Genomic DNA, 25,184 nt, shown 5'->3' with positions numbered 1-25,184 from the left:
TGAAATATCAGATTTATAAATGTAAGCTCTATCTTTACAGATAAACTATAAATGCAATTTTTTTTTTCTTGCCATCTCACTCAAATTGAAACCAAACATTGTCTGGGCCACACTGAATGCATTAATTTCTTGCCATTTCTCAATACATAGGGTGGCAGCATCTTAGCCACAAATTGCTCCTTTTAAGGACCAGTCCTGGGAGTCTCATATCACTGATCAGGTTTCTTCAAGCATGGGTTAAGAAAAATGGGTTCTGAAGTTCCCACCTGGCACTCTAATAGGCCTTTAGCACTAGCTTCTGTAAACTCCCTTTAAAGACAGGGAGGAGTATGGTGGTCTCTGTTTTATCAACCTAATGATGAATACTCAGAAGAAGTATCCCTTGTATGCATGATCTTATTTTTATAGAAATTCTATGAGATAGGTACCAACAGTGGAATGCAAATAGATTGTGTTGTGAAGCATTTGGATAACACATCTAAGCTTTTCAGAAACACTATTGTAATTGGTCTTGTCTGTTGTGGTCTGGGATATGGAAGCCGCGGTGAATATGTTCTGTTTGCCATCCTTGCCACGGTCAAGATGAAAGCTAAGATGTTTTAGCCTTGAGAAGCTCAATGTGTATGAATTTTCACCCATGATTCTGTCTTTTTATTCCTCTCCATGTTTCTTCTCCCATTTCTGCTTTGCCTCAAGAGAAATGGCCAAACGTACTTTCTCCACATTGGAGACATTCCTGATTTTTCTCCTTGTAATGATGACTGCCATCACAGTGGCCCTTCTCAGCCTCTTGTTCATCACCAGTGGGACCATCGAAAACCACAAAGGCAAGTGTCATGGGCCCTCTTAGATGCTCTTCCTCAGTCTTAATTATTGGGGGATACCAAGGTGAGAAACTGTATCTGCTGATAGTTCAATGTGTGCTTCAGGGAGATGGGATGGTCCTTTCCTTTACATTAATTATTCTTTCTGCATTGATAGCAGTTTTTATCAAATTTACCTTTGTCCCTAAAGATACAGTTAAGAGACACGTGCACATATTTGCCTTTAGCTTTCCCATTAATCTATGCCCAGTTCAAGATTCTTCAAAGCCTGGTAATGTCAGCTTTTACCCCAAGCTTCTAATCTTTCTGTCTCCTTGTAGGCAGTGTCTGTTTTCTCCTGGAGACAAAACAAACGAAACAAAAAAGAAAGAAAGACCCCTGAATGTAGGTCTATGAAAAGCCTTAAGAAAGGGAGCCTCCAATTCAGATCCTATAGGCCAATCAAATTCTTCCACCAGGTTTGAGTGGAGAGACAGAACAGAGTGGGGGCAGGTTCAATTCTGATGAAGGGGATCCATAGCTTGTTGTGTTCTTTGTCATGATACGGCATGGTCTCAGATCTCCCGAGTTTTCAAGAAAAGCTGGAAATTGAGATTTTTTTTTTAAGGTGTCTCTGATTTTTTTTTTTGTATTTGATATTGGAAACAAATTGAGTTTTTGAAAACTATAAAAAAACTATATAGGCTACATTTATAAGCAATCTTAGCACTGTGTTCCATCCAGGTTTTGGTGGAGTCTCTGCTTCCATGTTTGGTAACATGCCTGTTAGGCGATAGAGAGTGTGGGGAGGAGCGATTCCGTGCTTTAACCAAAGTAAAGAGAGGTCTGTCTCCAGGCAGAATGGAAAAGCAGATGGATGGTTCACTTCCACTTTCCCTTTTCGTGGCCTCTTCTCTTTTCTAGAGTTTTCTCTATCATGTCCTGTTGCTTTGAGTTCCCTGTGGATTCAGAGAAACAGATATCCTCTATTGTAGCAGTGGCCAGCGTGGGGTCTTGCTCTGCTAGAAATGAGAGGATCCTTGGGATTTATTTAAAACCATAGATTCTAACTCCACCTAGGATTTGGCCACAAGAGCACCTGATTCTGAGTTTGAGAATCTAAATTGGACCTGGGATGTACCGCATGTTCACTGTGAAATCTTGGTGAAGTCACTGCTCTGAGTTTCAGTTTTCTTATCTGTAAACCTGAAGAGGTTGAACTTGGTGATCTATGACTGTTTTTGGTTCAAAAATTCTGGAATCCCAAAAGATGTCAGCTATAAATCTCTAGCCCAAGAACTTTCTGACCACTAATACTTTGTGACACCAATATTTGCCACCTTGTCTATTCCTTGGCTATTGTCTGGGGGTTGAAACAAAAAAGAAAATGTATATAAAAATGTCTAAATATGTAAGGAAGACCAAAGCTATCTACCAACCATTGCTCTAAATTTTAAGAATGTGATAATACCGTTGTTGTTCCAAACAACCGTAGGAAGAGAATACTATTATTGTCTACATTATGTAGTTGAGAAAATCAAAGTGAAATAAGTTAAGCCAGGTGTTGCATTAGTAATAGGTAGAGTCAGGTTTCAAAACCAGGCAGTTAGTTTTTGATCTAACTAATCTCTGTGTCATTCTGGCTCCTTTGATAATTCATATGTGTTTGTGTATTAGAAATACATGCATGCATGCATTAATATGGTATATTAATGCATGTGGATAAATAGATGTGAACATAATTACAAAAAGGTGGAACTGTGTCAACAAGCATACAGGATCTGGGCTTTGAAAGGCCAAGGAGGACCAGGGCAGGGTAGAGACATCTGGGTGGCATCCTGGAGGAGCTGAGCTAGATCTAGGTGTGATGGAAATGGATCTGTTCTGAAGCAAGTGATGGAGACCAGTTGGCAGAGAGGAAAGGAGTGAGAGGTCTGAATGGAGAGAATGGAAGAAAAAAAATCCCCAGAAGTTGGATTTAGCGAATCATGTGAGAGGAGCCTGGTTCCTGTTTTGTTTGGCTGGAACATAAAAGCAAGGACAGTGAGAGCAGCAGGCAACTGTGACAAGGAAAAGCTCATAATGAGAAGCTGAAGGACATTTCACAGAGGCTCTATTTGTTAATCTGAAGCATTGCCAACCCCTCCCCCACCCCCCAAAAAATATGTTGCTTAGAATTATGATATCTATTTCTTCTGTTTTTTTCTCATGGTGTATCTTATATATAAAAAAAATAAAGATTTTTTTTCCTTGGGTACCTGAACTTATGTATTCTAATGGATACAGACAAAAAAAAGTGGATGAAATGTTGTTTCTCAAATATTTTATCTATTTTAGACTCAGGAAACCATGGTTTTCCTACCACCCAAACCTCTCCAGTTTCACAGGACACCATAGCCACCCAAGCCTCTCCAGTTACTTGCACTCCAGAGCCACCTCTATTTCAGAACTTCAGTGGCTACCATATTGGTGTTGGGCGAGCTGACTGCACAGGACAAGTAGCAGATATTAATTTGGTAGGTTAATTAATGATGGGCTTTTTAGGGAGGCTGTGAAACAAGTAATTTTATTATTTTGCATTCTACATTCATTTGTGTTTATTATGTCATTATTATCTTCTTCTAGTCTTCCTATTGACTTTGGTATTTTTTTAATATTTATTTTTTAGTTGTAGTTGGACACTATACCTTTATTTCACTTATTTATCTTTATGTGGTGCTGAGGATTGAACCCAGGGTTGCGCACGTGCGAGGCGAACATTCTACCACTGAGCCACGACCCTACCCCCTTTGGTATTGTTTAGCATTGGAAATATGATCCTGTAAGGAAGAGGGAAATTTTTGTTCAGTCACAATTCCTTTGTAAAGTCAATTATCAGTTTTATGAGGTAACTGTGAGCTCAGAGCTATCTAATTTAATGATTTTGTCAAAAGAAGCCAAAATATCTCTGAATTGAAGAATTGAGGCTTTCAATCTCTCACTCGAAAAACATAGGCAACTGTAGTTGGAACTGTAAACTTAGTAGGAGCTAACACCAGGTAAGCCAAATAAAATACTTCTATAGGTCAGGAGGGGCCTATTGACTGCTAGCATGCAACTTCTTGGCTATGGTGGTGGAAGTACCTATTTATGGTTTTTATTTTTTGTTTTTCTGAAAGAATTTATTCTCCTATGCTTGTGCCTAAGAAACTGGAACATGAATGTCCGATGGGACTTGCTTCCTGTTACCAACTAATTTTTATATTCTAAGAATTATTCCCAGCTGTCTCTTCTAAAAAGTGACTTGGAATGGGAACCCTAAGCGAACACTCTAATGAGAGATAAAGTTAATGGTAGAAGGGGCATTCTGAAGGTGTGGGTGTAGTCTTTATAGGTGGCTTTTATGAATAGTGACAAAAGGAGCTTGGGATAGATGCCTGCGATCTGACTTGGTTTTGCTTAGGGAGAGATAACATGGTAAAAGCCAGGGTGAAGTACCTCAGTAAAGATAACTTAATCATAAAGATACTATTATCTTCAGAGGAAAAAAAAAATCACACACCAAACAACGATTGTGAGACAGGCAGGCTCCAATCTTCAGGATGTTCCTGAACAATGTCGGGTAGAGGTACAGAAAATATTTCCTTCTTTAGTACCTTAAGCAGATAGACGAAAAGCTTTCATTTGCCAGAACAGAATGGCTAGCAAAGGGTTTCCAGTGTAGAAATGGAATTCTTGAGCCACACTAGCTCTTTCCTTGACATACACCAGTGAATGTTTTCTGCCTTATTAATACATTGCCTTTACATTTGAGTAGAAGATTAAAGTCACTATTATGATTTTGGCTTTATTATTTAACATTTTTTTTATTATTTGGCTTCATTATTAACATAAATTATTCTTGAAAACACATTAGTTATCTCACTCAGAGCTATGGGTTCATGTGGTTTTTATTTTTTTGTCTTTCTGAAAGAATTTATTCTCCTATGCTTGTGCCTTCTTTCCATTAGTAGGTGAGTGGGCTAGCATGACTCTCATTCTCCCTTTCTCTTTAGATGGGCTATGGCAAATCTGGCCAGAACGCTCGGGGCATCCTCACAAGGCTGTATAGTCGTGCATTCATCATGGCGGAACCCACTAGGCCAAACCGACGAATAGTGTTTGTCAGCGTGGACATAGGCATGATATCCCAGAGACTCAGGCTGGAGGTAGGTAATTGAGGTCCAAATGAAATGATGTGATTTAAAGGAAGTCTGGGTGAACAAAACATGATGGTGTAAGCACTCCTGGTTTCTCACAGTGAGCCTCTACCATCAATAGAAGCTCTCATCCAGCAGACAATCGTACAAGAATGAGCCCCATTATTGAGTCTAAGTAATCTTGATCAAAACTCACTCTCAGTTCTGCAGATGTCTTGTCATTAAGAATGTTAATATTTTTGAAAGCTTATTATATTCCAGGTGACCTTCACATATATTCTTTCACTAAATCATTCCTCGTTAGAAGTTTGAGAGCATCAATTCATCACTCATCTCTCAAGTTCTCAGACAATTGAGAAGAGATGCAAGGAGTCAAATGAGAATTAAAAGGCAACATTGAAATGAGGTTAGCTATGAGTTGGTAACTGTAGAAACTGGGTGACAGGCACAGGGGGTTCATTATATTATTCTGGTCATTTTTGTATGAGTTTGAAAATTTATATGACAAACATTATAAAAGAATATAACATCAGCTCTATTAGTCTTTAAACTGTATTGTAGAATATGGAAGACTTTTCTGTGATTTTTTTCCTCCCCAATTTAGAACTTGTTACCTGCCTGTGGGGATAATTGAGCTTAGCAAAAAGTTACATGGTGTCCTGGGCTGCCTGAAACATATAAAGATTAGAGAAAGAAAAGGAGAGGGAGGAGCAGAGAGAGAGAGAGAGAGGGAGATAGGGAGGGAAGGAAAAATGGGGCAGAATAAAATGATGGATATTAGAGTTCCAGTTCTATCTCTTGAAGCAAACTTTCAAGCTTTTGACCCAGTGAAGTTTTTTTCATAAGATCAGGTCACAATGAGTGAATGCTCTATTCAGGTATGTTCACATAGTCATGAATGTGAGAAAGAGGAGAGGCTGGAGCCCTGGCCAGAACAATGACTGTAAGTGCCGGTCATGCAGTGCCACGTTCTGTGAGTCTCCCCTGTGCTGCTCTGGCTGTGTGAAGAGGCCAGCCAAGGGGTGGTGAGATGGTCTAAAGGCACTGTTCCAATATCTCCCTCCCTGGGGTGTAGGGTGGGAGCCTCTCCCATCTCTGGAAACAGGAGGGGGCATTGAGTGTTTTCCTCCCTCCTACATTTAACAACAGAACTCAGAGGTGGCTTTGCTGTTGTCCCCATATCATGGATAAGGCAACTGAGTCTCAAGAAGGTAAGTAACTTTCCAAAATTCAGACAGTTAGCAAATGTGGGATCTGGGTTCTGAACACCTGTGCGCCTAATCCCAGAGCCCATGTCTCCCAAACCCATCTGAGAAGTTGCCTCCTGTACCTGAAGGGAGGTGGAAACTCTGCGGAGAAAAGGGATAAGGGATGCTGATCACCTGGGTCTTTCCTAAAGAGAAATCAGCTCAATTTAAGTTATGAGAGAGGAGGGACTTGGAGAATTGACTTTCCTGATTTCAAGAGAAGTCTGGCTTGTGACTCAACAGGGAAACTGGGGCAAGGAGCTCTTGCCTGAGATCCCTCTCCCAGTTTCTCAGGTAAGAGGCTACCTGCCTGAGTGCCAAGAGCTCCTATAGACCATGCCAACCCATTCACATCCACCCATTCATCAACCTAACAACTTCCAGCCTCTCCATTTATCCATTCAATCACCATCCATCCATTTATCCACCCAACCACCCATTCATCCATCATCCATCCATTTATCTACCATCCATCCACCATATTCCATCGATAGATTGATGGATCCATCCACCCATTAATCCATCTTCTATTCATCCAAGAACCCTTGTTCTTAAAAGACATTATTATTTTAGAGGGTGAAATATGCTGACCACCTGCTTTTTGTAAGCACTTTGCTGGCCACTACAGGGGACACACAGCTAAGTGAGTCATACTCCATGTCCCTTATGTGTTCACCATCTAGTTGGGGCATAAAAGGAAGAGTATTTTCAGTAACACACATTATTCTCTGGAGTAAAGTATACTGGTATATTATTTATTGATTACTGTGTAATAACTTATCCCAAAGCACAGTGATTTAAAACAACAAACATTATTATCTCACTTGGTCTGTTGGTTAGGAGTTCCGAACTGGCTTGGCTCTGTGGTTTTGGCCTCAGTTTTCTTGCAATCAAGATGATGGCAAAGAATGCAGACATTTAAGAATGAGCCTTGGGCTGGAGTTGTGGCTTAGTAGTAGAGGATGCCTAGCATGCACGGGGTCCTGGGTTCAATCCTCAGCACTACGTAAAAATAAACAAAATAAAGGTATTGTGTACAACTAAAAAAAAAAAAAAGAATGAACCTTAAATTTAAGGATCAATTTGGAATTTGAATTCTCATTGCAAGATGGTTCACTCCTGTGGTTGTTGGCAGAAAACCTCAATTACTCACTCCATATTCTGATGAATTCCTTTGGAGGGAGTATCCCAAGAGAAAGAACAAGGAGGAATCCACAGTGCCTTCTGCAACCATGTCTTATAAGTTACTGTTACTTTCACCCTATTCTATTAAGCAAGTCACTAAATCTAGTTCATACTTACAGGTGGGAAAATTAAGCTTTAACTCTTGTAGGAAATACTGAAGAATGTTTAGAATATATATAGTATTTTAAGATCAGCACAAAGGGATTCAGGAAATGGTAATTATGAAGACATTTTCATTGTGGAAATGACATTTGAGTGTGCAGAATTTTAAAAGTTTACAATGAGAGATGACATACCATATGGAAGGGACAGCATGAACAACGAGATTTGAAAGGGAGAGACAGAGACTCTCTTCTGAGGGAACAGAAGAATTCTGTTAGGACACATGGAGTCAGGTCTTAAGATGTATCTGAATGGTGTGTTGGCTATAATGTGGAAGGCCTGGGAATGCTAGGTTTTTATTTTTTAATTCTGGGAGTGCTGTGGAATTTTATAACACTTTTGTATGGTAATATAAACACTATTTTGGTTTAAGATGATTAATCAGACAGTGATGTTTGATATGGATTGGAATAAAGTTGAGCTAGAGTTAAAGACATAAATTAGCAGACTTTAAGGTGCTTTTTTTAGTTGTAGATGGACACAGTACCTTTATTTTGTCTATTTATTTTTATTTTATTTTAGGTACTGAAGATTGAACCCAGGGCCTTGCCCAGCTAGGCAAGTACTCTACCACTGAGCCTCAGCCCCAGCCCATCAGATTTTTAATATTGAGATTTTATTTGTAAGAGTCCAGTTAGGAAAACAGTATCATACTAGGTATTTAAAACAGAGGACATTTAATACAGGGGAATTTTACAAGGTGTTGGAGTTTGGAGGATTGAAAGAAATAGAAAGAGAAATTAAGGTGACAGAAGGGTTTTTAACATTGCCTGACAATTTCTCCTATGTCATTTGAGGTTGGCACAAAGATCTTAAACCAATGAGGTGACAGTGAGATTTCATGTGGGTAAGGGATGAAATTAAATGCTTATGAGATTTGGGGATGAATAGACATAAAAACTAACACATAATAAGCCAGGTACTGTTCTAAGTGCCAGCCTTATATTTTTATATATGAATTCATATATATGTGTGTGTGATATATATATTACACACACACACACACACATATATATATAGCATTATATATATTTATGAAGAGCATTATATATATGTGTGTGTGTGTATATATATATATATATATATATATATATATATATATATATATATAAAAATAACAATATATAAAACATTTTAACATGGAACAAAGTTTGTATATATAAACTAGCTTAATCCTCTAAGCAACTCTATGAGAGAGTACTGATGTTATGTCCTTAGATAGTCTGTGAAGCTAAGTTGTAGACCATCAAGTAACTTATCCAGAGTTACACAGTGAGGAACTGTCAGAGCTGGGATTTGAACTTTAGGCATTTTGGTTCCAGGGTTATTATTATACTATACTACTTTTCTAAGGAACTAAAGAAAACAGAAGAGTCAAAGGTAGACTTTGGGGCTGGAATGGTGAGGGGAGAGGGGCTTAATGTGTTGGTTTATAGATGAGGTCATGTCATAGTGGGTACCATGCAACATATCTTCCTATTTTTATTTTTCCATGCAATCTGAGACCCAGTGGGAAGGCCTTCAAATAAACCAACTTAGTTATTCCATGTTAACTCAAAGGAAGGTGTGAAAAACAAAAGTAGCTATATAAGTGCCATTAAGCTTGTCTTTAACACCTGGTTTGAGGTAGGTTCTCCATTTCAGCTTCAAGACTAATGACATTTCCAGCATGGAATGAAGATTAGAAAGGATCTCTGAGCAGTGAGGCAAGGCAGGAAAACGGAATGACTTTCTAATAGTCTATGTCATTCTCTCAAGAGTATCTGGGATAGGAAACGAAATGGGAATGGAAGACAGAGAAGTCAGCTACATACATTAACATAACTGCATTGTTCTATGTTAAAATACCCTTTCTTTCAAGAAAGGGCAAATGTGCTTGTAATAATGGTTATTTGCATGCATGATTATTCTATTATTATTTCATATATTTCATTTTCCCTCAAAGTCCTATGGGTCTGGCTTCTTACCAGAGATTATGGTTTAGGAAAAGGTACCTGCAGTTGTGGGTGTGCTATTTGTAGCTTTTTTTGTTCAAGATTCATTGTGTGTGTGTGTGTGTGAGTGTGTGTGTGTGTGTGTGTGTGTGTGTGTCTGTGTGTGTGAAGCTGGGAATAGAACCCTGGGCTTCAGACATGCTAGGCAGGTGTGCCACCACTGAGCCACATCCCCATACCTCATTATTACTATCTTTTTAAGAACTTGATTCTTGAACAGAAATGAATTAATACATTTAATTCTAAAATCCCAATGTTGTAGTCTTAGGAATAAATTGAGTGGGGTTAGGGAGTTTTAAAGTTGACTTGCAGTTCTACTTTTCTATTACCTTCCTGTCTTGGTGCAGAATTTCAAGAATTTCAGCCTTTGACTTTAGTTCAGCTTGATGGTGTCCCTTCATCAATTATTTCCTCTTCTCCCAGACATTTTTTTTTCTTCTGCATGGTGTGGTAGTTACTGTGCAGAAGCATTTGTGGAAGCAATAGGAGTTGAGGTTGGACTTAGGGTGAAACAGAAAGAATACAAACTCACTGGGATGGAGGATGAGGGCTACTTGGTTAGAGGGATGTTAGTTGCGCTCTTTCATATTTCCTTCCCATAATTGCTGCTTCATGCTTCAGTGTTGCTTATGTGGACATGGTAACCAAACAATTGTTCTTTGGGGTATGGAGAGGTTAATGAGGCAAGATGGTGTGCAAGATATTCTTTATGCTTTAATGACCACATGGCTAGAATGAGTAGCATCACTCTTCAGCTGAGACAGAAGTTGCATGGCTACCTTCATCTCTGCTAACTATGCAGTGCATAAGCTGCTACTTCCCTGTGGACTAGTGGTGTTCTGGAAGTGGATTGTACCAGCTCATGAGAGATTGTTTTTAATTATTAAGGAATGTTGTGGTTTGGTTGTTAAACTTTTGGCAGTTTTAAAATTGACCATGGTGGGAGCATTGACACCACAGAAATCGGCAACCATGTATGAGGGCTTCCCCCCTTCCCTAGAGAGATGGTTTATCAGACACTATATGACATATTCAAGGTAAACATTGCTAATGTTTGCTTTGAGCTTGACACTTTTTCTGGATCATTTTCATATTTTTCACAAAGGAGCCACAATAACACCAAACTTCGGATTGCAGCTGATTAAAGCACAGTCAGAAGTAGGGACTCAGCAACATCAACCATTTTCTGTTTTCTTGTTGCATGTGCACCATACAAAGACACTAGTCATGCACTTGCATATTAATTGACTAATTCAGTGAACATTTACCAAGCATCTTTATCTTAATTGTCTATTGCTAAAAAACAGATCATCCAAAACCATAGTGGCTTAAAGCAGTAATAGTCATGTATTACCACAGAAGGTTTCTGTGGGTTGGAAATCCCAGAGTGGCTGAGTCGGGCACCTCTGACTTATGTTAGATCAGAAGTCACACATTATTTTTTCTGTGTTGTGGGGTGGCACACAGATGTTGACTGGGGCTGCAGTTGTTTGGAGACTTGCCTGAGGTTGAGGAAATCTTCTTCTAGCAAGTCATGCTGGTAAGATGGTTCTTCTTCACGTGGACCTTTCATGAGATTACTGGGGTGTCCTTAACATCACACTGGATGACTTACCTTAGACCAGTAGATGTAATTCAGAGATAGTGAATTCTTCATCTTGCAAAGTGATGCAGTAAAGTAGCTAAGAGGCCTAGCCAAGTCTCTTCACTGTGCTTGTAAGGCTTCATGCCAGATACTCCATGGCTAGCTTCTTTCCCCAGGTAAGCCTCTGCTAAATAGCACCCCTCCTCAGAAAGGTCTTTCCTCACTAACTCCTGCCACTTTCTTTTTTCTTATTTATCAATGTTTTTTTTTATAGCATTTGTCACTGTATGGCATACTTTCATGTATTTATTTTCTTGTTTTTTATCTTTCTCCTTCATTAGAGTAAAAACATCTTCAAGGTAGGAATTTGCCATATTCCATGTGCTCAGAGCAGGTGCCTGAATGTTAATGCTATGTGTTGAATGATGAATGGTTTAAGAATACTGGATCAATAGCCAGACTCAGATCTGGAGTCTGAGTCTGCTACATTTTAGATGGGTCAGCAAATTAATTTCTGGAAGGTGCCTCTGCTCACCACTCTCCTACCAACAAATTATTTGACTTCTGTACCCTTCAATGTTCTGAGTTTTAAAAAAAAGAGGTTCACAATACCTACTTCTTGGGATTGTTCTAAATATTTGCAAATGACATTATATATATATAAATACCTAGGATTGTGCTTGCACTTAGCAATCTATAAAATGTTAGCTATTGCTATAGCTGTTACTGTTGTTCTCGTTATTGTTACTATAATAGTAAACAGAGTGAAGGGCCACATGAAAGGGGTATCAAAGGGATGGATCAGTGATTAAACTCAGGAGACGCTTTTCTCATGCTTAGTTTGTATGTTATCCTCTTTGTTGGTTCATTTTTCTTTTTTTCCTAAAGGTCCTGAACAGACTGCAGAGTAAATACGGCTCCCTGTACAGAAGAGACAATGTTATCCTGAGTGGCACTCACACACACTCGGGTCCAGCAGGATATTTCCAGTACACTATATTTGTCATTGCCAGTGAAGGATTTAGCAATCGAACCTTTGAGTACATGGTCACTGGTATCGTGAAGGTAGGCAAAGAGTCCCCAAGACAGCTGTTCCTGACCCTTCTTCCCTAGGTTTTAGAAGTGATTTGGCGTGACACAGAGACTCCCTCTGGGATCCAGGTCTGATACAGTGTTAGGGCTTTTCTATCTTTCTCCTTCCTGACTCTCTTTGGCTTCTGGTTCTGAGCCACAGACTGTTAGGCAAGAGGCACTGATTGATAGGAACAGGAGGCTTCTATGGCAGTAAGCCCCAAGCCATCTAAAGACAGAAAATACTTCGTTGGTGACTTATAAATTATAAGGCCTCACATGATCTGTTCCCTGCACAGAGTCACTGGAGGAGGAACTTATCAAGGAACTACAATTGCAAATGACTCTAATATTTCTTTATATGTCTCAAAGAATGAGGAAGATACAATTGGTAAAAACACATCCTCATTCTCAACTCTTCTTCAGCAGAACCAATCCCCCTGGAGACTTCTCACCAACACCCTCAAGCTCCTCACCATTCCTAGCTCAAATGCCTTGTCCTCCCCTCTCCCTGGGCTCCGGCTACTGTTTGTGCACAGAGATCTTGTGTATGTTGTTCTTCCTCCCTCGGCCTTCCAGGTTTAGTCTCTACTTTTCCTCGCCAAGTCGCCCCAAATTTCATCTGGCAAAGGCAGGATTTTCTTTACAACAGTGTTTTTCACACTGTGGCTAGCAGTGTGTTCATAGCTTATAAAATAAAGTTTGGAGGTGGCAATAAGTGTGACATGCAGAAGCACTTCAATAGAATAGACGGGAAAATATCGCAGTACATGACCCACAGTGAGGGTGGAGTTTGTCTTATGCACTTTTGCCTTAGAATGCCTATGTTGGTTTGTAATAAGTTATGATGAAAAATGTATCTCTCACTGTGGTTTCAGTTAAAAAAAAAAAGGAAAAACAATTTTGAAAAACTGCCTTAGAGGGTGGTGGGATGGAGAGGGCAGAGAGGGTGGAATACTTGTACGTTAACAGATCTTGACCCAGTGTCTTGGGAGTCAAGTCTGCCATATTGGCCATGTAAATGGCAGCCCTGAGGGCAGAGGTCACAAGAGCTAAGGGACACTCTTCTTACCTACGCACAGCACTTCCTCTGTCTCAGCCCTGAAGGTCCTATCTGTTTACCTACAGATGACAACAGCCATGTGGCTCTTCAGCTTTTAACCTATAGTGGGGACACCTTACAAAGGAAATTGTTTCTAGGGCTCTTCTTTGCCACAGACTAAGTCATCATCTCTACCAGGATGTCGAAGCTCACAACTCCCTCTTCTTCCTTCTTTTAACTTTCAGAGCATCGAGATAGCACATGAAAATATGAAACCAGCCAAAATCTTCATCAATAAAGGAGATGTCGAGGGTGTGCAGATCAATCGAAGTCCTACATCTTACCTTAGGAATCCACAGTCAGAGAGAGCAAGGTGAGGGAAATGATCAAAACAGCATCATTGCATTTCCCTTGAGAAAAGCCACAAAATCAAAAAGTTGTTATTGGTGGCCACGGTAGGACCCTAGGAGAGTATGAAAGCTAAAATAATTTTAGAACACGTTCATCTAGGGCAAGGAGAAACAAAGAGTGAATATAATAATGAACTCCCAATATTTTCTTTTCATATATTTCTGTCCTTTGTTGGCGTAGGGAGCCATGGTAGATGTCTAAAGTACTCTGGGCTATGAAATCAGGCACAAGTATTGTTTCAGCTTAGCTTTATCACTTCCTAATTGTGTGACCTTTAAGAATTTACTTAATTTATTGACTCTTAGCTTTGTCATCTGTAAAATGGAGACTAAAATGTGCATAACACATCTTTGTTAAATTAAAAAATAGCTGTTTTATTATGTGTTATGTAGAAGGAATCATCTAAATTCATCAGAGTGGGGCAAGGGAGAGAAGATTAAAACATAAAAATAAAAAAGAGAATCTGGAAGGAAAAGCAAGAAATAAAACCAACATAACTAAATCAAACATTTAAAGGAGATGATTTTTTTTAAATAGTTGGTTACAAGGTTGTAACAGAAGAGAAGTACTTGGCTGCTATGGCATTGTACAACATCTGTTTCAACTTGACTTTGACATTTTATATTTGTCTGCATATTTTTCAATGGCTTTCAGAGGTATTGATTTTTAGAAACTAAAATCTGATTTTCCTTGAAAAGACATAAAGGAACACTTAAGTTGCAGGTATTGAATGATTTGGGTTTTGTATTCTCCTGCACATTCCAAGAGATTCCATTAAAAGTTGATATAAGTAGAAATGTCAAAGACAAATCATTTTCTATATGTTATATAATATTACATCTATTATATAAAAATACATAGTTCAACTCCGGTCAGTTTACTTAGTCCTCCTAAGGTCAATCACGATTATGAACCATCTCCTTACTGAAGAATGAGGTACTGGATGGGGTTCACAGAACTGTCGCTTTTCAAGGAATCTCACTGAGGCATTTTTTTTCAGCTTTTATTATTTGCCATACATGAGGGCCAGTCTTTAACATAGAACTAAGTATCTTTATTTCACTGACTAGGTATTCTTCAAATACAGACAAGGAAATGCTACTCTTGAAAATAGTGGATTTGAATGGAGATGACATGGGCCTTATCAGGTAATCTATTTTCTTTTTCTTCTTTTTTTTAAAAAAATCTGTCTGGAGATCTTTCCTTAATTACAGGGAGAAAAAAGAGACTAGAGTAGTACCCATAGATGCTGAAAAAAAATATGTGGTTAAGAGTTCAGGCTTGGAGTCATATACAACTGGGGCCCAGTCATGGGGCTTTGGGCAAGGTTCTCAGTCTCTCAGGGCTTAGTGTGTGGCCTGTAAATTAGGGCTGATATAAGGATGACCCAGTGAGGAGTCCTGGTGAGGCGCTCAGCATAGCTTCTGGCACATGACATAAACACTCAGTAAATGTTGGTGTTCAGATGGAAAGCTTCTATGATGTGGACAGTTATTTCTTGATAAAATAAGAAAATAACCTGACCAATCAGGCAAGTGACTACGGGTTTAGCACTTTTTATATTTTCCTAAGAGGATCAAATCTAATGCAAGGCAGTGCCAATTAGGAATAGGAAGAACTCAGCACACATTTTAACATATGTTAACTGTTATATGGCAGTGACAATATATAGGAAAACGGATTCTTCAAAAAGTAGGAATTTACATTCCTATGTGATTTTGGTCATTGAAATTGGACTGACTCAGGAATTGACTGGGTGAGTAACCTTGTTCTAGACACCTTGACCTGTGGACTTACAAAAGATACAAAAATGCCCTCAGAGAAATGTTTAATAGTGCTTGGGTGCTAAAGTCAAATGGCTTGGATTTACTCTGGACTCTCATCCTTATTAACTGTGTGACTTTAGACAAGTTATGTGACTACTCTATCTCCCAGTTTTCTTATCCCTAGACCATTTTGAGCATTCTATGGGAGGAAGGTGGTTTTTGCTTTGTTAAAACATTGGTTAAGTATTAGAGTGATGGCAAAGGGTTGGCCAAGTAGAACCATGAAATATCTAAATGAAAGATTCTATGTGAGTAAAACTAAAAGCAAATTTAAAAAATTAAAGTAAATTAAAAGTAACCAAGTACTGAAGAAAAATAGACTATGATACATAGTTTATCACATACCCAGTTTGGCTCTAAAACTAGGTGGAGCAGTTTCATGGTGATAAAGAGTTGAAGTTTCAGGGTAAGGTTGACTTGAGTTCACATCCAAGCCCTGCTGGTCACTTACTGGCCTTATTGCCTGGGGAAAATAATACCTACTTAGACTTCAGTTGTTCTATTTGAAAGTGGGAATAATAATACCATATAGGATGGTTTGGGGATTAAATGAGGTAATGCATGCAAAATTCTAATTTTGTGCATGGCATAGACAACAAAATCCTTTTAGCTAAAAGACAAGGAATAGAATATAATTTGACCTCTGCTAAATAATTCCATTATTGGCATATAAAAGTGCTTGAAACTTTTAGCATTGGAATTACTTTTTTGGGCATAAAATGAGGTGACTAAAAACTCCCTGATAAACTTTGCTAGGTGGGCTAACATGATACGATTTATTCTTCCATTACAATAAATTCATCTACTGATTAATTGCCACCTAGCATTTAACTCAGAATTTCTAAATGTCAGTCATGCAACTGTGTTGCTTTGGGTATGTTATGATGAATAAGACAGTTCCTCTCTTCACGAGTCTTACAGGTTAGTGAGGTGTCTGGGGTGGGTGACAAGATAAATAGATAGGTCATCATAACATAAATCAGATGGCCAGAAGTGCTGTTATGTAGGCATAAATAAATGCTATGAGACTTTGGATGAGGTAGCCATGAGTTCTTGGGTGCACTGTGAAAGGTTTCCAAGAGAAAATGACATTGGAGCTGGACCTTGAAGGAGTCATGGGATTTCTCAAGGCATCATGGAGACAGTGAGTTCTGAGGCGAGAGTGAATGCTAGGTCAGAGAGTAGGTGGGAGGTGTACTGAATAGGGAAGGAAGATCTAGATTGCGGTTCATGTTGGTATGGAATTTGATTAGGACATAAATCTCTGACAAGTTATGTTGAGTACACCATGTTTGTTGGGAGAAGGTGGTTTTTGCTTTGTTTTGTCAGCTTTTTCACTGCTGTGACCAAAAGACCTGACAAGAACAATTTTAGAGAAAGGAAAGTTTATTTGGCTCATGATTTCAGAGGCCTCAGTCCATAGATGGCTGACTCCATTCTTCAGGACCTGAGGTGAGGCAGAACATCATGGCAGGATGTGTGGTGGAGGAAAGCATCTCAGGACTTAGCAAGAAGCAGAGAGAGATAGACTCCCCTCACCACAGACAAAATATATACCCCAAAGACATATCCCCCAATGACTCACCTCCTTACTGCCTACAGTTATCATCCAGTTAATCCCTATCAGAGTATTAATGCACTGATTAAGTTAAGGCTGTTGTAACTCCATCATTTCACCTGTAAGCTTTCTTTCATTGTCTCACACATGAGCTTTTGGGGGATACCTCATCTCTAAGCCATAACTTCCTTATAGTTTCTATTTAATCTCTTGGACTGATGGCTGATTTTATTCATTATTCCCTTTTTTTTAAGATCAACTTTATTGAGGTACCATTACATGTAATGAAACATGTCCATTTTAAATGTATATATAGCTCAATGGGTTTTGACAAATATGTGCCCCCACAGAAGCTACTAAAGTGACCAAAATGCAACATTTTCATCACCACAAAACATGTCCTATCCTCCCTCTACTCTTGCCCACTTTTAAAAATAAAAAATGCTGGCATTTTCTTGGAACATTTGTTTTTTGTATTTGACCCCCCTTAACAATTCAATATTTTCTACTACATACAGGTATTATTTATAACTTAAAATTAAATATTTACATTTAGAGAGCAGATTTGGAATAGTTACAATTAATCACTACATTGAAAGTGAAAATAATACTTTAACTTCCAATATACTTGATACTAACTTGTACCTACATAAAACTTTTAATTGATTAGAAGTCAGTAGTGAACAAATACTTAACTAAATATGACCAAAAAATAATGCAAATTTAGTACTACCTAAGATGATTCTAACCCACTGAAATAATTTTTTAAAGATGCATGTTCTTAAAATCTAGATTTTAAAGTTTCAGACAACTCACATTTCTAGCAGTATGGTGGACTAACTACCCTAACTGACTCTCCCACTAAAAATGCTTCATAAAATAGAACTAAAATACCTTTTACAGTACATTGGTAAGCTGGAAAGAGATTAATTCTAAAAATCAAAACCTAAATGAAAGTAGAACCCACAAAGAAGAGCATTAGTTTCTAGACAGGGAAGGTGGCACATGCTTTAATCCCAGCTACTCCTCAGGAGGTTGGGGTAGGATGATCCCAAGTTCAAAGCCAGCTTCAGCAATTTAGCAAGAACCTAAGCAAACTAGCAGACTCCGTCTCAAAATAAAAAATAAAAGGACTGGGGATGATGTGGCTCAGTAGTTCAGTGCTCCTGGGTTCAATCCCTGGGAACCACACACACACAAACAAAAAAGATAGCTTCATTTAGAGATCACTGGCCAAACCAGGTACATTTTAGCCTTTTTTTTTCTTTTTTGGTAATATTTATTAACTGTACACCAAAATTCAATTTGTACTTGCTTGCCTTTCCATGTGCTGGGCCAGCACTGTAAGTACTTGCCCAACTGGGCATTACATTTCTCCAACCTCCCTCCCTCACATCTCTGTGGGGTAGTGGGACTAGACCTCAGTCACAGAGTAGGAGCTGATATAATGCATGTCACTTCTAGTCCAAGAGGGTTAAGAATTGAGTGTATCCACTTCAACCTCTTTTTGTAAATTCAAGTATTATAATTATACATGGTCCTTGGATTCATTTTGACAGAATCATACATGCAAGGAATTTGATTTCAATCCCCATTCTCTCCCCACTTTTCTTCCCCTCCTTCCTCCCTATCCTCTCTCCTCTCTACTAAACATCCTCTCTTCTACACATATATAAAGGTGAAATTCCTTTTGGTACCTTTATATCTGAAGTTAACAAGATTTTATTGATTCATCCATTTATCTCCCCCTTTCTGTCCCTTCCTCCCTCACTCTGGTTCCCCTTCTTCTACTCCACTGATCTTCCCTGGATTTTTAAGATATCCTATCCTCCCCAACTGCCTTCTTTCCCTTATTTTGCTCTAGTTTCCACATGTGAGAAAAAAAACATTCAATCCTTGATTTTCTGAGTCTGGCTTATTTCACTTTGCATAATTTTCTCCATTTCCATCCATTCACTAGAAAATGCCATTATTTCATTCTTCTTTATGACTCAGTGAAACTCCATTGTGAATATATGCCACATTTTTAACCCATTCATCTATTGACTGGCATCTGGGTTGATTCCATAGTTTGGCTAATGTGAATTCTGCTGCTATAAAATGGCTGTATCACTATAATATGCTGATTTATCTTTTGGATAAATACCAAGAAGATAGCTGGGTTATATGGTGCATCATGATTCCCTTTTATTAGTTTCTAAATCATTTATCAATGGGAAAAGAAAATTTTAAAAAGCTAGCTTTTTGTCCAGATGTTCTTCGCCCTTTTGTATATAACTGTATTACATATCTGGAAGTCTCAGGGTCAATGATCAAGGTTATAGTAAAGGTTTTCCATCTGCTGTGCTTAACATCCTGCAGTAATTTTCCATTGTTTCTATAGCTGCCATATGTTATCCTTGATGTAATTGCTCCTGCAATTGCCTCTGGTTTCATAGTGATAATTAGTCTTTGAATACATTAAAAATGATCTAAAACATAAAGTGAAATCTGGGCTGTTAGGTAACTAAGCCACAACATGTAGGTGTCTGGTGTTAGACAGATTCCCAAGGTGTAAGGAGTTTGGAAACACAGAATCAGAATTCTAGAGCATAGAGGTCATCTAGTTCAACCTTCACCTGGGGAGCAAAAGTCATGTGGCCTGCCCAGTGTCACAGCAAAGACTCCTCTTCACACTGAAACTCTACCAAAGTTCATAATTCCTTCCTACTTTTATTTTTGTTTTCCTTTCTTCAGTCAACAAGTCTGCATGAGACACCTAATATGTGCCACCCATACTTTTAGTCCTTGGAATGATGCATTCCCTGGCCTTGGAATCCAGAACCAAATACCTTGCAATCAAATACCTATGTTTGTGCTCCTTGAATGAATCCCTTAAACTCTCTGAAACTTTTCTCAGATTTCTCAATATGGGTATCCTATCTTCTTTTTACAAAGAGATTATTATTTGTTCACTCATTCATTTATTAAATCTCTGTGGAGTGTGTATGTCATGAACTGAGCTAGTCCTAGGAATACAATCATGAGCAAAATCAGACATAGTTGCTGCCCTTTATAGTCTACTGATAGAGATAGAAGGCATATAAATAGACACAAAATACAAATAAAATTACAGTTGGCTTAAGTGCTAATTTAACAAATTGTATAATAATCATCATCATCATCATAATAACAATGTTATATACTGAATTATAATGAGATTAAGTAGGAAGGAAGGTGTGTAGAATTATCTTGAAGAATTTTGATCATGACAGAAGATTTGAAAATGTTTCCCTGAGGAAGAGACCAAAGCTGAAGGAAGAATGGCAAAATGGGGTATAGAAAAAAACTCTTAGCACAGTGGGAGAAAGATGTGTAAAAGCCCTGGGATCCTTTTGACTGATGGGAGGTCTGTGTGTCTGGAGCATAAAGGACAAAGGGTCAGAGTGTTGTGAGATACAGAAAGAGATTAGATGTCACAATAAAGACTTTGGTTTTCATACTAAGAGAAATGGAAAATCATTACAGTATTTTAAGCTGGGATTGGGGTAGGTACTATTGAAAGGTTAGGAACAACAGAGACTTGAGGAATGAAATAAATCTATGTGGGCAAATCTCTTTCATAGGTCATAAAACCCTCTACAATTGTCAGTCCCTGACTTGACCTATGTCAGGAAAATATCTATACCTTTTTGGACATAGAGAACATATTGGGAATGTTCTGAATTCTGAATTAAAATGTAAGCCAAATATAAATATAAGAAAAAAATATATACAAAATCTACTTTGGGAAACTTTGGAAGGCACCCCAGAGTCTGTCATCCAGAGGAGACAAAACAGAGCCTTGAGAAATCCTGATACTTTAAGTCAGCACATGTATGAAGAAAGTATGAAGGAGGAGAACAAAACAGAGGTGAAAGAAAGAAAGAAAGAAAGAAAGAAAGAAAGAACAAAAGAAAGAAAGAAAGAAAGAGAAGTCACCAAGAAAGGAACCCAAATGGCAGCTCTGGTTAAAGGATAGCCACTAGTCACACAGCCAGCCTGGTGAAAGCAGCCCTGAGTGGCCGGGAAAATGGGCTCGGGCTGCAACAGAACAGCCAGCATCTTGCTTTACTTCCCTTGAGTTTGCGGGAGTGGCATGAATTCCTCTTTTTCTTCCCTTTCTTTGCTTTCTGTCAGCCCTCTAAGAATCAGTATGATGTGGTTCCTATTTATTGGAGTCAGAGGGAAGGTCTCAGCAGGTCTTTGAATGATTGCTTAATTGCCTTCTATTTTATTTATTGCTAATCCTTGAATTCTTACAGAAAGGGAACCACCATTTGACCCAGCTCTCTCTCTCCTCGGTCTATACCCAAAGTACTTAAAAATAGCACACTTCAGGGACACAGCCACATCAATGTTTATAGCAGCACAATTCACAATAGCTAAACTGTGGAACCAACCTAGATACCCTTCAATAGATGAATGCATAAAGAAAATGTGGCATATATACACAATGGAATATTCACTCAGCAAAAAAATAGAATAAAATCATGGCATTTGCAGGTAAGTGGATGGCGTTAGAGAAGATAATGCTAAGTGAAGTTATCCAATCCCCCAAAATCATATGCCAAATGTTTTCTCTGATATAAAGAGGCTGATTCATAGTGAAGTAGGGAGAGGGGGCATGGGAGGAAGAATAGATGAACTCTAGATAGTGCAGACAGGTGGGAAGGGAAGGTAGGGGGCATGGGGTTAGAAATGATGGTGGAATGTGATGGACATCATTAATCAAAGTACATGCATGAGGACATGAATTGGTGTGAACATACTTTTTTTTTATGAATTTAATTTTTTTTATTGATTATTTAAAGCATTACATAGTTCATGATATATCATCTTTCATACATTTGACTCAAATTGGGTTTTGAACTCCCATTTTCACCCCAAATACAGATTGCAGAATCACATCTGTTACATATTCACATTTTTACATAATGCCATATTAGTGACTGTTGTATTCTGCTACCTTTCCTATCCCCTACTATCCCCCCTCCCCTCCCCTCCCCTCCCATCTTCCCTCTCTACCTCCCCTGCTGTTGTTCAATTCTCTCCCTATTTTTCCTTCCCTCTTGCCCCTCATAACCTCTTATAATTTTATGTATCATTGAAGGTCTCCTACCATTTCCGTATGCTTTCCCTTCTCTCTCCGTTTCTCTCCCCCCATTCGTCTTTGTTTACTGTAGTCTTTTCCTCATGCTCTTCCTTCCTGTTCTGTTCTTAGTTGTTCTCATTATATCAAAGCAGACATTTGGCATTTGTTTTTTAGGGCTTGGCTAGCTTCACTTAGCATAATCTGTTCTAATGCCATCCATTTCCCTGCAAATTCTATGATTTTGTCATTTCTTAGTGCTGCATAATACTCCATTGTGTATATATGCCACATTTTTTTTATCCATTCATCTATTGAGGGACATCTAGGTTGGTTCCACAGTCTAGCTATTGTGAATTGTGCCGCTATAATCATTGATGCAGCCGTATCCCTATAGAGCGCTCTTTTAAGGTCCTCAGGGAATAGTCCGAGAAGGGCGATAGCTGGGTCAAATGGTGGATCCATTCCCAGCTTTCCCAGGAATCTCCATACTGCTTTCCAAATTGGCCTCACCATTTTGCAGCCCCACCAGCAGTGTACAAGTGTGCCCTTTTCCCCACATCCCCGCCAACACTTATTGTTGTTTGACTTCATAGTAGCTGCCGCTCTTACTGGAGTGAGATGGTATCTTAGGGTGGTTTTGATTTGCATTTCTCTGATTGCTAGAGATGGTGAGCATTTTTTCATGTACTTGTTGATTGATTGTATGTCCTCCTCTGAGAAGTTTATATACAAACAGAGATGTGAAAAATTGTGCTTTATATGTGTAATAAGAATTGTAATGCATTCCACCATCACATATAAATAAAAATATTAATTAATAAAAAAAGAAAGGGATCCTGTAAGGGCACTCTTCAAAGACATTTAAAAAAATAACAGGGCAGTGATTTGTATAAGCTATTTGAATAATTTGTGTACAAACAGAAAAAATCCAATTTGTGGAATTACACTAATTTATTTGAATCATATTGACTTACAGAACTCGGACGTGCCTGTGTGTTTAAATCTCCTCTACCCTTTGTAACTATGACTTTTTGAATTACAATGTCCATCTATACTGCTTCTTCCGCTCTACCCTGTCTACTCTCCCCTTAGTTCACTTGATCCTATTCAAATTGCAAATGTCAAAAACTTAGTGACTGTCATTCACAGCACTATTTTTGACCTCTTTAAAAATCCATCTCACCTGATCTTTGTCTTCATAAATGCCTCTATTTGCATTAAATCTGGTTTATAAAGCCCTGCTGTCTGCCACTGTATCGCTGATATATTTTTTTCCCTGTAAGTTGATTTGAAGCTTAAAGCCTTCTTCCTGCTCTGCCTCTCTTATCCACATGCCCACGTGCTTCACCAGGAGAGCACAGGCCACGGGTGTGTAGTGAGCTCTCACCCCATGTCTGATCTATTTTCTCATAAGGAGAGGTACTGGGTCAGGACTTTTTTCATGACAAGGTTGATGACAGTTGGCTGACAACAGAGATAAATCAGGCTTGTTAGATTGTCCCAAGTTTAGAAAATAAAGCCATAAAAACCAGTTGGCAGAAGACATTGGACTTGACTGTTGGAAAGTTTTAACCTGAAGAAATTTTGAAGGTTATTTTTTTAAGGTTATATTTTTTCCAAGTATTATTATTATTATTGGTATTTAAATAAGATGTATTCACCATTTGAAAAAAAACTTGAAAAAATATAGAAAGTAGAAAGGAAAAAAAATTAAATCAAAATTATACCCCAAAATTATACCCCAAACTATCCATGGTTAATATTCAGGTAATTTGCATCTGTTCTCTTTCCTATGTGGAGCTCATAAGAAGAAATAAGCATGCCTGCAAGGTCCTGCTGCAGAATTGGAAGCTTATTTGGTTTTACTCACTTTGGGCACTGGAACTTCAAAATACTATGAAAATATTAACAATGTTATTTTCATGTATTAAGACAATTGTGTGGTTTTTAAGTTGCTTGCTCAGTTTTGTAGTGACTCTCTGAATATCTAAAAATTATTTTTTTAATTTGAAAGATAAATATCGTTAACTCGACTTTTTGTAGGTTAGATTTGCCATGTATATTTTTTTCCGTAATTTCATTCAACCTTTCTTTGTTCTTATGTTTTAAGACAATCAATTATGAATACCATATAGCTCTATTTATTCATTTTGTATTCTGCTATCTTTCAGTGAGTGAGTTGAGTCTATTTTCAGAAATTGTGATTTTTATATGTCTGGACTTTTCTTTATCTCCCCATTCTTTGTTATTCTATTAATATTTTCTTACATAGCCTTAGACTTTTTTTCTAAACATTTATAAAATTTTTATTTAAAAGATGAGATTTTAGTGCATATATAATTTGATGATTTTTTTTCATTAGTGCCTTATGAATATATTTAAGTGCTAGTTAGTATTTTTTTAAAATCACCATTTAAAAATTTCTATATAGTAGTTCATCATAGATATTAGAAAATACTCAGCCCAATCAACAATCATTGGGTATTTAGGTTGTTTACTGGTTTTTCCATCATAAAATACATTGTGATAAGAATTCTTAAATAAATAATATTTGCCAATGATTCCTTAAGCTAAATTCCTAGAAGTGGGATTGCTGAGCCAAACGGAATGTTTAAATTGTAAAACTCTTCCTATAAATTGCCAAACAGCCCTCTGGAAAGGTTTTTCTGGTTTACACTCCTACTGCAAACAGGAGCAGAATGTCCTGGGCTCTTGCCAATCATGTGTATTATCATACATTATAATAATTGCCAAGCAACAGACTCAACAAAGCCAAATTAGGATGTTTTCCTTTGAATTTCCTCAGTTCTTAGTTGGTTTGAATTAAAAAAAATATCTTCTCAGCTATTTCCTGGTTTGGTTTTGTTGATCACTTAATCATACCAGTTAGGGCTCAAGAAATTTGATTTACATAACTTAATGAAATCCACCCAAACAAAATCTTTCTCCAAAATCCTTATTGGAGAGGGCATTTTTAAAATTTATTTTTTTATTTTTGAGGGGCCTCTT

General features: G+C 38.0%; 1 protein-coding gene across 2 annotated transcripts in view; it reads left to right on the top strand.

The window, feature by feature from the left end:
- The first annotated feature begins 696 nt into the window (after positions 1–696).
- ASAH2 (N-acylsphingosine amidohydrolase 2) overlaps positions 697–25,184 on the top strand; it is a 61,866-nt gene continuing 37,378 nt past the window's right edge. The window contains exons 1-6 of one of the 2 annotated variants that reach the window (XM_081268116.1): positions 697–827; positions 3,141–3,319; positions 4,838–4,990; positions 12,043–12,219; positions 13,513–13,640; positions 14,749–14,826. In XM_081268116.1, the coding sequence (XP_081124242.1) occupies positions 701–827; positions 3,141–3,319; positions 4,838–4,990; positions 12,043–12,219; positions 13,513–13,640; positions 14,749–14,826 (842 nt within the window). In that variant the 5' untranslated portion in view covers positions 697–700. Of the gene's footprint in view, positions 834–3,140; positions 3,320–4,837; positions 4,991–12,042; positions 12,220–13,512; positions 13,641–14,748; positions 14,827–25,184 lie in introns of both variants that reach the window. The other variant, XM_081268115.1, reaches the window with a different exon arrangement.

This window comes from Spermophilus citellus, assembly GCF_964194105.1.
Source record: "Spermophilus citellus genome assembly, chromosome: 15".
Classification (NCBI taxonomy): Eukaryota; Metazoa; Chordata; class Mammalia; order Rodentia; family Sciuridae; genus Spermophilus; species Spermophilus citellus.
The sequence above is the reverse complement of the archived record's forward strand: the minus strand, read 5'-3'. Positions and strand labels throughout refer to the sequence as shown.